Genomic DNA, 15786 nt, shown 5'->3' with positions numbered 1-15786 from the left:
AAATTTTGCAGTCTTGAGGATTCAGATCTAATCAACTCAGTGAATGTATTTCAAGTTTATCACAAAAAAAAAAAAAGGAAAGAAAGGAATAGAAAAGAAAAAAGAGCTAACCGGCTGTTTTCCATGGTTTCGGTGGGCAACTAAAATTGTTAATTTGTATTGATACTCAGCATGTCACGGTTGTATAAAAGGAAACATGTTCTCCATTCCTAGCTGATTGGTTTAATGGCTATAAAATACATACTCACTTATTTTTAAGTTCTTCTGTTTTCTAAAATACTGTTTATTCTTCTTGCACTTAAAGCTTGTTTACTTTAGGGACGTTTCTATTAACACTGATGCTTTTTATTTAGAGTCTAGTGGATAGTGGAGTACCAAATGCCCCTGAACTATGGTTCTGTTATGAGCTGTTGATTTGTTGAAGGTTCAGGTTGCCTGTGCATATTTCTTTTCATGTTTAATTTCAAAGCTCTTTGTTCCTCATACTTACTTTCTCAGAAGAATTACCTTGTACATGCCCGCTGTGTACCTCAGACAGAGGGAGCTGTGTCAGTACAAGTGAAGGGATCCAACTTGCTAAAGAACTAGGAGCAACCTATCTTGAGCTACACAGCCTTGATGACTTCTACATAGGAAAGTATTTTGGAGGAGTGGTAAGTGATAATCCCTGTTACATAAATTAAAGTCATTTGTCAGGTTGGCTGTGAAGCTATTTTCTAGAACCTCAGTTAGAACTTTAGTTTTAATGTTTTTTTTTTTTAATTTTTATTTATTTATGTTAGTCACACAGAGAGAGAGAGAGAGAGAGAGGCAGAGACACAGGCAGAGGGAGAAGCAGGCTCCATGCACCGGGAGCCTGACGTGGGATTCGATCCCGGGTCTCCAGGATCGTGCCCTGGGCTAAAGGCAGGCGCTAAACCGCTGCACCACCCAGGGATCCCAGAACTTTAGTTTTAAAAGCATGATTGGTTTTAGCTTTGAGAAATAAAATGAGAGTAGAAGTGAGATTTCGTCAGAGTAAAATTATTTTATTTTTCCCTGCAAATGAAGCATTTTCTATTGTCTAATAGGATTTTTTGAATTTTCTACTTGGTGACAATGTTGTTTTTTGGTGTACATATCAAAAGCATATTTACTTACACAAACCTGTGATTCAGTTTTATTCATAATCTTCATATGTTCAGTGAGCCTCGCTACCCGAACCATTGGGCCTGTGAAGATCTCCTTCATGTCTGTCTACTATTTGAAAAGAATGATTTTTCTTTCTCTGTGTGCTTTGGAAAGATTTTGTATATTCCTAAAGAATTCAGCTCAAAAATATCCATAGAAACTACTTATACAAACAGCTTGTTGGGGCGCCTACATGGCACAGTTGGTTTAAGTGTCTGACTCTTGATTTCTGCTCAGATCATGATCTCAGGGTTGTGAGATGGAGCCCTCATGTCAGGCTCTGAGCCCAGTGGGGAGTCTGCTTTTCTCCCTCTCCCTCTGCCTCTTTCCCTGCTTGCGTTTACAAGCCATGTCTCTCTCTCTCAAATAAATAAATATTTAAAAACATAGCTGGTTGTTGGATATTTGAGAAACTGGGATTTGCTCTCTCTATAGCTACAGCATTTACTGGGTCCTGTAGACATTTTGGAGGCCTGTCTTAGCACACAGCACCTTCCCTACAATATTAGGACTTCATGGTGCTTGGAGAATACTGTGGAGTGGTATCATGTAACTATTAACTGACTTTGGAACTATCTTTTCAATCCTCTAAGAAGTGACTCCACTCAACAGAAATGGTAAATATGAAGAGGTCTAAACCAAAGTAAACCCCCCATTGGGCAGGAACACTTCAGACTTTTTCATTAGTTCCCTGGCTCTTCATCAAGTACTCTTTCCAGTATACCAGAATATTCATTATGTAGATTCATGCAAACTGTTGAGGTCTCCATAGATGACTGTAGAAATTTAAGTTACCAGGCTCCAAATAAGAAACAAAGATAAAATAGAACCAAACATAAATGGTTCTGATTTCTGTCATGTATAAGTGGCTATTATTTAGCCCACTGATGTAAAGAAATATTAATGATACAGCATTAAGGAAGATAGACTCACAATATTGATATTACAATGACTATGAGAAACTTCCGTCTTATTTATTTACAGTGACAAGTAAAAAGTAGAAAGGTTAGAAAGGTAGAGAGGACTGACATCTAATTTTCCTATCAAAGATATTATATTGTAGTGGATTAAAAACAATCTGAATTTAGTCTAAGAATCTTGCATTTCCCAGAAATACCTAGGGAACTGGGGGGAAATGCCAGTTCGGTTTCATTGTGGAGAGGAGAGGGGGCTGGTTCTCTTGGAGTGTGTAGGTTTCCTTGTTCCCGGCTCCACTTCCTGAACCCGACATCCCAGGGTCACTCTTCCCACCTGCCAACTCCCACTTGCCTCTGCTTGCTTCTGCTTCCTCCTCCTTGTTTCTCTTTGCTCCTAATGCCTGGTGTTGCAGTTACGGTTGGAGGCATGATAAGAACTGAAGATGTGGTCAGGGTTGGAAGAAAGACATGGCAGTTTCTTTTATCCTTAAGACTTGGTGAGAATATAGAAATAAGATCAGAATGATCCCTTTTGAGATTGTTGAATAGTAAAATACAGCTTAGATCTTGACTGTAAGAAATGGTGGTATTTGCAGGAGTATAGATGGAGGCGATAATGTCAAAGTGAAAGGAACATTTAAAATCTTGTATTTAAAAAAAAATAAAAATAAAAAAAAATAAAATCTTGTATTTAAGAATCAAGGATGAAGACCTGGGCAAGAGGAGTGTGTGCCCTTTATCTTTCAAGAGCCCCATCTGGCACTCCCTCCAGTTGCACCACCATGTCACAAGTTGATGGAGCCAAGGGGTATGCCCTCCTGGAGCTAGTAGCCCTTCTAGGCCTGCATCATTGGGTTAGGGTAGCCATTACCATAAATATAGCTATTTATATTTAAATTAACTGAAGAAAATTTAGTTCCTCAGAGGCACTACTCACATTCAGGTGCTTAATAACTACATGTGCCTTGTGGCTACCGTATTCGATAGCACAGATATTACAGAACATTTCCATTAATGCAGAAAAGAAAGTTCTGTTGTTACAGTGCTACAACCATGTTCCAAATGCAGGACCCCAGAGTTCTCTGACCAGCAGTCTGTTTCTCAGGCCTGCGCAGGCCTTTTTCCTGGGTTGATCCTCCTGCAGGTGGACTGCATTACTAGTGTGTGTGTCCCCAAGTCTGAAAGGTGGCCATAGGATGATGGCATAGGAGGTTTTGGATATGCAGGCCTGGATGTCTGCTCGGATGCAAAAAGCTCTTTGAGGCAGGGGTGAGACGAGAAGGGGAGGTCTTGGGATCTGGAATTAAGGCCAGCTTTCCCTGTCCTACCTGAAGTTCTGAGAAGTCTGAGAATTTAAATACAAACCTGGCCTTCTAGGCTTTTATGATGTTATATCTGTCAAAGTAAGAGGATATAACGTCTTTTACAGATTAGTTTTCTTGATTTAGAGTTTAAATATTAGTGTATGTGGTACGTGGACCTCTATCTGTACCTTTGCCCCAAGCCTTACAGCATAAGGCATATAGGCCTTGTGCTGTGCAAGTGAGTGTGGTTAGGATTTTATTTTTAAGATTTTATTTTTTAGTAATCTCTACACCTAATAAATGGACCTCGGATTGAAAATCTCAAGATAAAGAGTTGCATGCTCTGCTGACGTAACCAACCAGGCACCCCAGGATTTTTAATTTATGACATAAAGGATGTATTTCAGTGTAATTTATTTAAGAAAAAATAGAGTATATGTAAACATCCCTAGTTGATCTGAGCATCTGTGACATAGAGCCAGATCTGTCCAGCCTTGAATTTCTCTAGTATTGACTGCTGCGGTTGCCCACGAGATGATTATTGACAGTCACACAGTTATACTGCTGGACTTTCTTGATTATTCAAGAGAATAAACAGTTCCTTCTTGAATAGATAGTTTATTTATGCTTGGACAAGCACAGTCTGTTCAACTTGATACATTTTTTAAAAAAGAAAAACAAATTGTTTAAGTGTTTGCTAAAGCATACATGTAGATGGTACTGGAATTAAAAACATTTGGCAAATGTGATTTGGGGTACAAATAATTACGTCAGATACATAATTTTTTTGAAGATTTAGTTTTAATTTAATTAAAATTTGATTCCTGTTTTAGTTGGAGTATTTTATGATTCAAGCCTTAAATCAGAAGACAAGTGAAAAAATGAAGAAAAGAAAAATGAGCAACTCATTTCATGGAATTAGACCACCTCAGCTTGAACAACCAGGTGCATTTACTAACCAATGTCTAGACATTCAGTTGATATTTATTATAGATCACTTCCCAAGTGTTAGAGCAGTTGTTCCCAAATTTGGAATCTGCTTTTAAAATAAGTTTCCAGGTGATTCTGAAGTAGCTGGTACTTTGGACCCATTTTGGACTGTCTTAAACTTGAGTCTACAAGCTTCTTTTAAAAATAGTGTATGTGGTGAAGAGCTATTTTAGATTAAAGTCTAAGAGAAATGATAAGCAAATGCAGTGCATGAACCTTGATTGGATACTGGTTCAATAAAAACATCTCAAAGACTTTCCTCAGGACAGTTGGGTAAAATTTTAATATGGACTGGAAATTAGGTGACATGAGGGAATTGTTAATTTTTGGATGTATGGTAGTGGTTCTGTCATTAATGGAAGAATGTCCTTATTTTTTGGAAATGAGTATTAAAGTATTTATAGCTGAAATATCTTGATGATTGCAACTCTACTTTTACATGATTCAGGAATATGAGTCGGTGCGTAAGTGTGTATCTACCTAGAGATATGGCAAACATGACAAAATGTTAATTACAGAATCCAAGTGAAGGATATATGTGTGCTTATTGTATCATTCGTTGAACTTTTTCAAATGTTTGAAAATGTTCATAACCCAAGGTTAGAGGAAAATAAAAATAAATATACACAATTTTTATAAAAATTAATTTTCATCAAAAATTTTTAATAACTCTGTCATAGAGATAGAGTAATAGTACTCATGCAGACCAATTTGCTGTGGATATTGTTTTATAGTGTAGGTACTTGATAAGTACTTGTTAAATAAATCAACATAAATTAAAAGTCAAGAAAACATAAATTAGTATGGGAAATTTTTTTTTTAATGCAGATCTATAGATCCTAAGTAATACACAGGTTGGCTTTGAATTTTCCGGTGTGCAAAGTGAGAGGGGAGACTTGGCTGGTTACATAGCAAACCTACTGCTTTAAATACTTTTTGGATAAGAAGATGGGTGGGGAATAGCCAAATAAACAATGGAGACAGATAATTTCTTGGTTCTTATTATTGAAGAAGAGAAAACACAACAGTTGATCTGAGAAAGCAAAGCAATTCATGCCATTTAGCACTAGAAGAAATTTCTCAACGTGGGTCTCCACTTGGGGCACTGGGTCACCTAGTGAACAGGGCTTTCAGAAGTGTCTGGTCAGCAAATGCAGTCTCAGTTCTCACAGGTGGTTCTTCGTGCCCTTCTGTTAGGTTATCCCACTGAACATCGTTCTGGTGCTTACTTGTTCTAAGAATGGAACCGGGGCTCCCGGATGTGTGGCTTTCAGGTTGTTCTTAGCCATCCAAGGTCTGGGAGGTACCTGAGGCAGCAGAGGGAAGCAAGAGTGGGGTATAGGTCAGGAAAAGCCTAGCCACCAAAGTACCATGTTATTATCGATTTTAGAGACCAAAGGTTTGCTTTAGAGTAAAGAATTTTTCTTCCTAAAGAAGTTTGAATTCTCCTGGTTTAGTAGATACGTATCTTTGCAGCAACCCTTTACCGATAACCCTTTCCTCGGCTCAGCTTCGGATAAAAGCTAGACAGCAGATATTTTATCGTTAGGGTCTGTGATGAGGGCCTAGGGATGTTCTCAATTGCCTGAAGGCTAATCTCTCTTTGTTAGTGATCAAACTAGGAAATGGAAGGTTACATACTTTTTTTTTTTTTTTTGGAAATTAGGGAGTCTCGCCAACACTCTACTTGAGGTGTGCCGAGGGGGAAATGCTGGTTCTCGTTTTACTAGGAGGAAAATATATTAATTTTAGAATCAAAATAAAATGGTCAAGATGGTTTCAAACAACGGAGTTTAAGACTCTGAGCCCTGGCTTTGGAAGGTTGCAGTTTTAACAATTTAATTTTGACAGTTTTTTCCCACACCAGCATTTCCAAACCCAGGAGGAAGACAACTTCAAATGTGAGGTTGGATTCTTCAGAACTTGTTCAGTAATTTGAATTTTTTTATCAGGTGAAAGTAAGGACTGATAACCACCAACATACTGAAATTCAGTATTTGGAGAGAGATTTTATTTGGGGACATACAAATAGTGAAAAGCACTATTTTTATTGCTCTTAATGGGAATTAGTACAATTTTCATTTGTACTATAAAAAATACAGTATTTCTGTGACTGTTATCTCAGGATAACCAATTTATATGTGTTTACAATTAGATTGTTATACAAAATTGCTGTCTTTGGTAGGTCACAAATGGCCAAGTATTGGCAATTTCATATGGCTCAACTCAACAATATTAAGAAAATATTATTTTGTCATGCTTAAAAGAAACCTGAAATGATTGTGTAGACCTAAAGAATAACTTATCACTTTTATTTTGTTTTTTGAAACAGAAAAAATGCCTGTCTTAAAGGCTGAAGCATCGCATTATAACTCTGATTTAAATAACTTGCTGTTCTGCTGCCAGTGTGTGGATGTGGTATTTTACAACCCAGATTTAAAGGAAGTTGCTGAGGCCCACAAGATTGTTCTGTGTGCCGTAAGCCATGTTTTCATGCTACTTTTCAACGTGAAGAGTCCCGCTGACATTCAGGATTCCAGTATCATCCGGACAACCCAGGACCTCTTCAGTATAAACAGAGACACTGCATTTCCAGGTGCTAGCCAGGATTCTCCAGGCAACCCGCCCTTACGTGTCATTGTTAAAGATGCTCTCTTCTGTTCCTGTTTATCAGACATTCTGCGCTTCATTTATTCAGGTATCCTGTTAAATGGTTCTGGTACATTCTCTTAAGTTTTTGAAAGGAACCATGTCTCTGGTCCTCAGGAGTATTGGTTAGTGTCACATTTATCTTCTTTCTATCATCTGAGGTAAGGATTATGATCCTAACATGAAATAGTCTTTGTGGTATATATATAAATTGTTCAAGCTTTCCATCTTCCTTGTAAGTTTATTTGCCTTGGTTTTACATCTACTTGTGAAAACAACTTCTTTTCCTCCTGAGCAGATATGTTAGTATTTTAAATATCCAAAATGTGAAAATATAAGAATTTATCGTCTAGTCTAACTCTAAAGAAACAAAATTTTCAAAGTGTGAATGAAAATAAGTATCTACATCTTTTAAAAATATTTATTTATTTTAGAGAGAGACAGCAAGAGAGAGAGAGAGGGTGTGCAGAAGCATGCACAAGAGAAAGCATGAGCGAAGGAAGGGGCAGAGGGAGAGAGGAAGCCAACTCCCCAATGAGCGAGGAGCCCAATGTGGGGCTTGGTCTCAGAACCCTGAGATTATGACCCTGAGATCATGACCTGAGCCAAAAACCAAGAGTCAGATGCTTAACCGACTGAGTCACCTACATGCCTCAGTATCTGCATCTTAAAAGCTGGCTATTTATTCACTTTTCTGTTTTACTTTTAGATTTTGGATATAATTGAGAGAATTTAGCAAAGTACCTGCATGCAGTTTAGGAACTGGAAATAATACCTAAAGTTAGTTTAAGGCTGAGATCTGATCAACCTTGGCTGTTTTATTTTATTTAATTAGTTTGCTTATTTTGAAGATTTTATTTTTAGGTAATCTTGACCCCAAGCGTGGGGCTTGAACCCACAACCCCAAGATCAAGAGTCACACACTCTACCAACTGAGTCAGCCAAGCACCCCAACTTTGACTAGTTTATATTTTACTTTTTTTTCTTACTGTGTGCTTATCTTTTTAAGATAGGGCTTATCAATTATTTTTCCTCTTGTCTTATTTATTTATTTATTTATTTATTTATTTATTTATTTGAGATTTTATTTATTTATTCATGATAGACAGAGACAGAGAGAGGCAGAGACACAGGCAGAGGGAGAGGCAGGCTCCATGCAGGGAGCCCGATACAGGACTCGATCCCGGAACTCCAGGATCACGCCCTGGGCCAAAGGCAGGCACTGAACTGCTGAGCCACCCAGGGATCTCCTCTCTTGTCCTTTTAAATACTTGTACCTGCTATATTTTTAAAAATAGAAGTTTTATCTGAGTCATTTTTGCCAGTGCATTGAAGGTATCACATCCAAGTGTCCCATTTAAGAATGGAAAATAATTGATATAAAATGATTTTTAAAGAAAGCATCTAAATAGAAAATTTCTGAGACCTTTCTTTAATTTTTCACTTGGAATCATGTACTGATGAAATATTAAGTTAAGGTCACTCCTCTGGAATGTGGATGGAGAAACATTTATAATCTATTTTTAGACTTTAGAATGGGGGACAGATAAGTTTATAAAGGTTTGCAAATAAAGTGCTGTTTCATATTTGTAAGAAACTTTTGGGTAGTCTTCATTTGAAATAATTGATGTTAAAATAATATTTTTTTCGTTTGAGCTTTTGTTACATAGTTTTATTATAAGTTAAAATAAAAATTAATGGTTTTAAAAAGTACAGTATGAAGTATGTTGATTTCATATTGCAGTATGAAGATTTAAGTGGATTTAAATGTATATATATATGAGGGTGCCTGGCTGGCTCAGTCAGTAGCTAGATGTTGGGGTCTTGATGTTGGGGTCTTGAGTTCAAGCCCCACATTGGGTGGAGAGATTACTTAAAGATAAGTTTAAAAAAAACCTCTCTGTATATACCTGTACCTATATAGGGGTAGAATGGTGGTGGTAGGTCTTAAACCCATTATTCAGTGAGTACTGGCTTAGAAGAGGCATAAATAACCACTCCTACAGAGCACACCAACACAGTGCCTTCAACATCGCAGGTTTTGTGTTGGTTGAATTAATGAGTAGACTCTAGTAGCTGTGAATCATTGCACGAATAAAACAGACTAGTGAAACACTTCATTTAGTACTACAGATTTCCATGTTTAAACTTTGAGTCTCACAGCTTAGAATCTAAGGCTAATTCTGAAAAACAAAAATGTTTATATTTTAAAAGTAAAAATGTCTTTAATGATGTTTAGAGAACTATGAAGTGTTTGACTTTTCAATGAGGTTACTGTTGAAATTATGAGTTACTCAGCAAGTTTACTACAGTATCTATTGAATACCTTCAAAGGCACATGAACACTTTGAAGTCAGTTATATCCTCTTTAACAAGGTAGCAATAAAAGTTAGTTGTATCTCCAGTGACAGACCTGCTTGTCTATTTTGCAGAGAGTGATTTCTTTTTAAGTTGCAAAATTAATACATGTAGATGGAAGAAAAGGGGAAGGAAAACGAGTTCTTTCCTCAGCCCCCTTTTGGGAAACATGCATTAAGGAAAATGTAATCTTTAGTAACTGCTGTTTTCCAGGAACCACACAGTTTGCCATGGCTGGAGCATAGCGGGAGGTGAAGGCTTGCAGGCGACGAGGCTGGCAAGCTGACTGGAAGCTGTTCATAGAAGCTGTTCTAGAATTCTAAGCATGATCAGACTGGGCTTTGGCAAGCTCATCTCTGATGACAGTAGGAGGACAGAGTAGAGCAGGCAAGACAGGAGTTTAATAAGGAAGTGCCGTTATTCTGGAGATCAACCTCAGGAAGCCCATTATTCTGACAACAGGTATAGGTGCTACCGCTTGTCTGTCATTTGGACCAGTGCTTTTCAAATTGATATGCATGCAAGTGAGCTAGGGATCTTGTTCATGTGCAGATTCTTTTTTTTTTTTTTTTTTTTTTAAGATTTTATTTATTTACTAGAGAGAGAAGAGAGCATGAGCAGGGAGAGAGGCAAAGAGAAGAGGAAGCAGACTCCCCACTGACCAGGAAGCCCAACATGGGGCTCGATCCCAGGACCCTGGGATCATGACCTCAGCCGAAGGGAGGTCTGAGTTGAGGCAGACACTTAACCAACTGAGCCCCCCAGGCGCCCCTCAGGTGCAGATTCTGAGTCAGTAGGCCCACGGGTGGGGCATGAGGTTCTGCATTTAGCAGTCTCCCAGGTAATGCTGATGCTTTGGACTACATGCTCTGGGAAGAACTGGGTGCCAGGCACAGCCAGGGAAATAAGAGCCTGGCATTTAGTCTAGAGGCCCAGCAGAGGGACCCAGTTATCAGTCTCAGGGCACAAAATCAGAAAGGGGTCAGCTGCAAGACTGACTCATGGGAGTTCTTGGGAACTGGAACCCCTGCCTGCCTGAGTGTGGGGCAGGTGGGTGCTTTGTGAACAAGTGAAAACTAAATGAGCCTGGGAATAGCAGTTAGAGGCAGAGGTGCATCATTATGGCAAGGAAAGCTTGCTACGGCCCTTGACCACTTCAGAGCCCAGGCTTCCCAACCTGACACGGAGCTGTTGCATTTCTGCTCTGTTTGTTCTCTCCTTGTATGTCAAGACCCAGAGAAGAGGTGGTGTCAGGTAAGAGCTGGGCCACAGACCATTGACCTGAGGCTTCAGGGAGACCCTGATGCTTTGAGGAGCAGGGAAAATAAATGCTTTAGCAGGTACTTACTACTTATACTGTATTTATGGAGTATAACCTCAGACTCAAACAAAAGTGATGTTTAAATTATGTCTTTTTTTAAAATTATGTTTAAAAAGATACTAAAGTTGTATTTGTATGGTAAAGACAAGTTTAAAAATGGAGAAAATTTGTTAAGAAAAAAAATCACAATTCCTACTCTTCAGATGTCTAAACACATATTATTTTGTTTTATCGTCTAGTCTTTGTGCATAGATTACCGTTTATTTAGGAAATATTTTTTTATCAGGGGCACCTGGATGGCTCAGTCCGTTAAGTCTCTGCCTTCGGCTCAGGTCATGATCTCAGGGTCATGGGATCGAGCCCCACATTGGGCTCCCAGCTCAGTGAGGAGTCTGCTTCCCCTTCTCTGTCTGCCCCTCCCCCTGCTTATGTTCTCTCTCTTGCATGCTCACTCTCGAATAAATAAAATCTTTAGGAAAAAAAATATTTTTTATCAAATCAAAGGAAAATTTTAAGCACACACACACACACACACACATATATATATATATACATATATATATATATATATATATATTTTTAGAGACTTTAGTAAAGAGGCCAGGCTTATGAAATTTTTTGTTTTGCTTGTTTTTCTTGCTGCTGCTGTTGGTCATTTTAAAACTTTTGAACCGAGCACAAGTTTTAAGACCAGTTATGCAGTGGTTTCCTCATAGAAGCCCTGGCCTACCCACAAGTTATGTTAGGGGGGCAGTGAAGACAGGGGCTGTCTGTACTCATGTCTGTAGGGTTGGTAATGCCAAGGTGAACTCCATAACACAGCATGGCTTGCTCAGGAATATTTGCCCTGAGCAAACATGGACTGAAAAACCATCTTCAATCTATCACTTACTTTTTTTTTTTAACCAAATTACAAAGAATGTCTTAATTTCCTCTAAATAAGATACTTCTTTTTAATCTTCAGGAATTTGACATTTTCTATATATGTCACTATGGATGTTTGGGTCCTGTATTTAGGAAAGGTCAGTTAAATGGTCTGGTTAACATAAGGCTCCAGTGTATTCTCCTATTCAGGTTTCTAAATAAATAGACACAGTAAAAGTATGTGATTTGTGTATGTTAATTTTCCATTAGATAACAGCTCACACTGTATACTATATAAGGGCCGAAAGACTATTACTCAGAGAGAAAGAGTGAGGCCAGCAGTTTGCGGGTCTTCATCTAGTCATCCTTTATTGGCATATGGTGTGACATTCTTGCAATACTTGATAGTCATTATGCTTGCAAATTCCTGACTCACACAATTTCAGATGGTTAGGAATTGAAATGTATGTAAGAGCCTCAGGAATTTTGCTTTGAGCTCTTCATACCACAGATGGCCCTTAGAATTTCACATCTTGTTGAAATGCCACCAGAGTAAATGAACATGTGGAAATGAGTTTTCATCTTCAGCTTGCCTAGTATCTTCCAACTCTTGAAATTATTCTGCGGTATGCTCTTTTCTGCACTGCCTAAAAATGCAGCTTGCATGCATGAGTATACCATGCTCCCTAAGAACCACAGTCAGTCAGTGCTCTGAGAAGTTAACTAAATAGAAAATCCCAGTCAGTTATGCAAGATGAGTGAGTTCTAGAGATCTGTACAACATCATGGCTATTGTTAACAATACTGTATTGTACACTTAAAATTCTGTCAAAAAGATCACATGTTAGAGGTTCTTTTTAAAGATTTACTTATTTTAGTGGGGGAGAGAGAGCTGGAGGAGGGGCAAATGGAGAGAGAGAATCCTCTAGCAGACTTCTTGCTAGCCATGGAGCCTGATGGGGGCTCAATCCCAAGTCCCCAAGATCATGACCTGAGCCAAAATCAAGTGTCAGACACAGCTGACTGAGCCATCTGTAGGCACCCCACGTGGTAAACGTTTTTACCACGATTTAAAAAAAGAAAAGAAAATCTTTAAGGATTATTGCTTAATTTGGACCAAAGCATGTCAAAGATGACTCATTAGCATTTCTAATTATAAGAACAGCCCAATCCTTAGAGTGCCCTATGAACTTGTCTTACTTTCATTTTTAGTTACTGAATCTTTTTATGTCTATTCTCAGATAAATGAATGGCAGAGATAGAACTCCATGACATTTACCTGCTGTTAATTTAGGGATTTACCTGCTGTTAATCCCATGTATTTTGACTTAATTCTTGCTTTCTCTCAAATAATATTCTGAAAGGAGATACTGTGTAGGTATTTGTTAGTACAATTTATTTTTTTAGGAGATAATATCTGTTGTCTCCCTTAGCATGTGTGAGTGTAAACTATCAAAAATACCTACTGTTTGCCACACACTGCTGATCCTGGTTTTTGATCATGGGAGAAATGTCTGAAGAAGAACAGTGATCATTAGCACTCTGTGCACCTTAAAGTCATCTATGAGCCTTTTAAAATGATGTCTGGGGGATCTCTGGGTGGCACAGCGGTTTGGCGCCTGCCTTTGACCCAGGGCGCGATCCTGGAGACCCAAGATCGAATCCCACGTCGAGCTCCCGGTGCATGGAGCCTGCTTCTCCCTCTGCCTATGTCTCTGCCTCTCTCTCTCTCTCTGTGTGACTATCATAAATAAATAAAAAATTTTAAAAAATTAAAAAAAAAGACACAATCTTGTTAGAGATTTAAAAAAAATAAAATAAAATAAAATAAAATAAAATAAAATAAAATAAAATAAATAAAATAAAATAAAATAAAATAAAATAAAATAAAATAAAATGATGTCTGGGCTCCAGCCCCAGAAATTCTAGTTTAATTGGTCTGAGAATGATATCTCCTTGATGGTATTTTATGAAAGATCTTGGGTAAATGTAAGGCACAACTATAGCTGAGAATCACTGGCATACAGTAAATTCTTTTGATCTGGGTTCTGTTGGATTCTCAGGAGTTCTTTAACTTCTGACATTTTAATATAGACTGTAATGTTTATGTGCGTATGGGAAATTTTCTGGAGACACAGTGCAAAGAGTTTAGCAGATTGCAAAAGGAGTATGCGAATTTAAAGTTAAAAATCCTTAGTGCAGAAAAATGAAAACAAAAAACACGGACATTTCTAGATTGCAAACCTTTGGGAATTTGAGGAGGAAGGGGAGATGACAGTGAAGTCAGAAAAAGAGCATCAAAGGTAAGAAGAAGCAGTGGTGTGCTGGAGCTGGCTGGCACTGGCCTGTGAAAGCTGATTGTGTTTATCTCTTCCCAACTCTGCTCTGTAAGTTCATGTTGGTGGCATGAATTTGGCCATGGTGGGAATATTTGCACCACAGAGGTTGCAAATAGCCTAGATCAGGGCTCTCTTTCCCTCTCCCACTCTAGAAAATATGCAGGTTAAGTAAGAAGTTTAAAGATACTCTAGAGTGCCAAGTGCTACAGGGCTCGACTGTAATGACACCTAAGAGCCACTGGACTATCACTTGACTCTTCAAAGTAGCTTTGAATCAGTTGGCTGAGTCTGGCTGCAATTGCCTAATCTCATTGGTTCAGTAAATCTTTATTATGTGCTCTCTCCACCCCTAATGTCCATGAAGACATCTGGCAAAGTTCTGGATACAGAAAAGGGGACATCAGAAGAAATAGATTGAGAGATCAAAAAGGATCATGAGTTACAGAGGTGAAATGACTTGCTGAAAGTCACACCAGTAATGAATGGCAGAGATAGAACTAGAGCCTGGGTCTTCCAATTATGCCCGCCCACCCTACCCCTTGGTTAATTATGTTTTTAGGAGCTAGGACTTCCTGTAAGCCATGAGATAGATAGGAGTCATCTCTTCACATATTGTCATCTGAACCATACTTTTGGAAACTTATCAGCATTAAGTACTGGGATTGATTCAGTGAGGAGAAGGCCACGGAGGAGCAGATAGGCTTTTTAGGAAGCTGCTGTAAGCCAAGTGAGAGAAGTGCTTAGAGAAAGGAGAACTTTTGTTGACCATCAAATAGTTTTATAAGACACAGAAGAGGGACTGACAGTGTGGGACAGATGTGAAATGAGCCTAGTAAGAGATAGTTTGGAAGTGGGTTGGGGTGAGGACAAGGGCAGGGAGGGACCAGAGGCAGTGATTTGCTCCAGTGCCATGGTCATGTAGTTCAGCAAGACATTATCTGCCTCCCTTCTTCAGGTTGGTTCTGTAGAGATGGCTATTGAACATCCTGATCTGACCCTGACAATGTGCAAGACCTTCTGAATGTATTTTGTCCCTACTGCTTCTTCCTCTACGTCATGGTAGTCACCGTCCTCCATGATTAGTATGATTTAATTCAGTTTGGGAAAAAAAACCACATCGACCTTCTTACTTAGAGCAACTAAATAGTTTGAGTGTAGGAAGGACTACTTGTGATGGCAACTAATATTCTGGCCATTGCTATCATTTTTAGGTGACCATCTCCTGTAAAGAGGTGGCAACTGTCCAGGGGAGGCAGGCTTTAGGTTTTGAGAAATACATTAGGGGAAGGCAAACTGATTTTTTATAAAAATGTGAGAATTGTTTAAATGTTTTAGTGTAATTACAAGGATATGTAAAAAAATACTAAAAGAAGGAACAGTGATATCTAATGAGAAAGCTTCATTTGTATTTACTGTTTTAACATAAAAATCCAACATATATTGTTTGCAGGTGCTTTTCAGTGGGAAGAATTGGAAGACGATATCAGGAAGAAAGTGAAAGATTCTGGGGATGTTTCAAGTGTAATTGAGAAAGTTAAATGCATTTTAAAAACACCAGGAAAGGTAAATTACTTTATTGAAAATCAATTTACCTGGATGTTCTCTGAATTTTAACAAATATACTATCATAAATTAATAATACTGAGTCATGAGAAGAGTCAACAGGGTATAAATAGGTTTTTCCTGAGTCTGTTTTTGCCATTTAAATATTTTAAACACAAATATGTTCTCACTACTTCAGATTTTAATTCATCCTAAGAATTAAAATATGTGTGAGTTATTGTCTTTAAAATGTTGATTTGTGAATTCCATCCTCTGAAATATTCCCCTAGAGCTCCAAGAATATGCAATCTATGTCAAGAATGAAGGGCTGT

At 38.2% G+C, this 15786-nt stretch overlaps 1 protein-coding gene across 4 annotated transcripts in view; it reads left to right on the top strand.

Moving 5' to 3' along the window:
* The window catches only part of RHOBTB3 (Rho related BTB domain containing 3), a 56855-nt gene that overhangs the window by 16977 nt on the left and 24092 nt on the right, over positions 1-15786 (top strand). For 2 of the 4 annotated variants that reach the window (XM_041753292.1, XM_041753290.1), the window contains exons 4-7: positions 499-653; positions 4225-4336; positions 6714-7079; positions 15363-15475. In XM_041753292.1, coding sequence (XP_041609226.1) covers positions 499-653; positions 4225-4336; positions 6714-7079; positions 15363-15475 — 746 coding nt within the window. The remainder of the gene's footprint in view (positions 1-498; positions 654-4224; positions 4337-6713; positions 7080-15362; positions 15476-15786) is intronic. The other 2 variants (XM_041753291.1, XM_041753294.1) reach the window with 2 other exon arrangements.

This window comes from Vulpes lagopus, chromosome 4, assembly GCF_018345385.1.
Source record: "Vulpes lagopus strain Blue_001 chromosome 4, ASM1834538v1, whole genome shotgun sequence".
Lineage (NCBI taxonomy): Eukaryota > Metazoa > Chordata > Mammalia > Carnivora > Canidae > Vulpes > Vulpes lagopus.
This window is presented reverse-complemented; position numbering and strand designations above follow the sequence as displayed.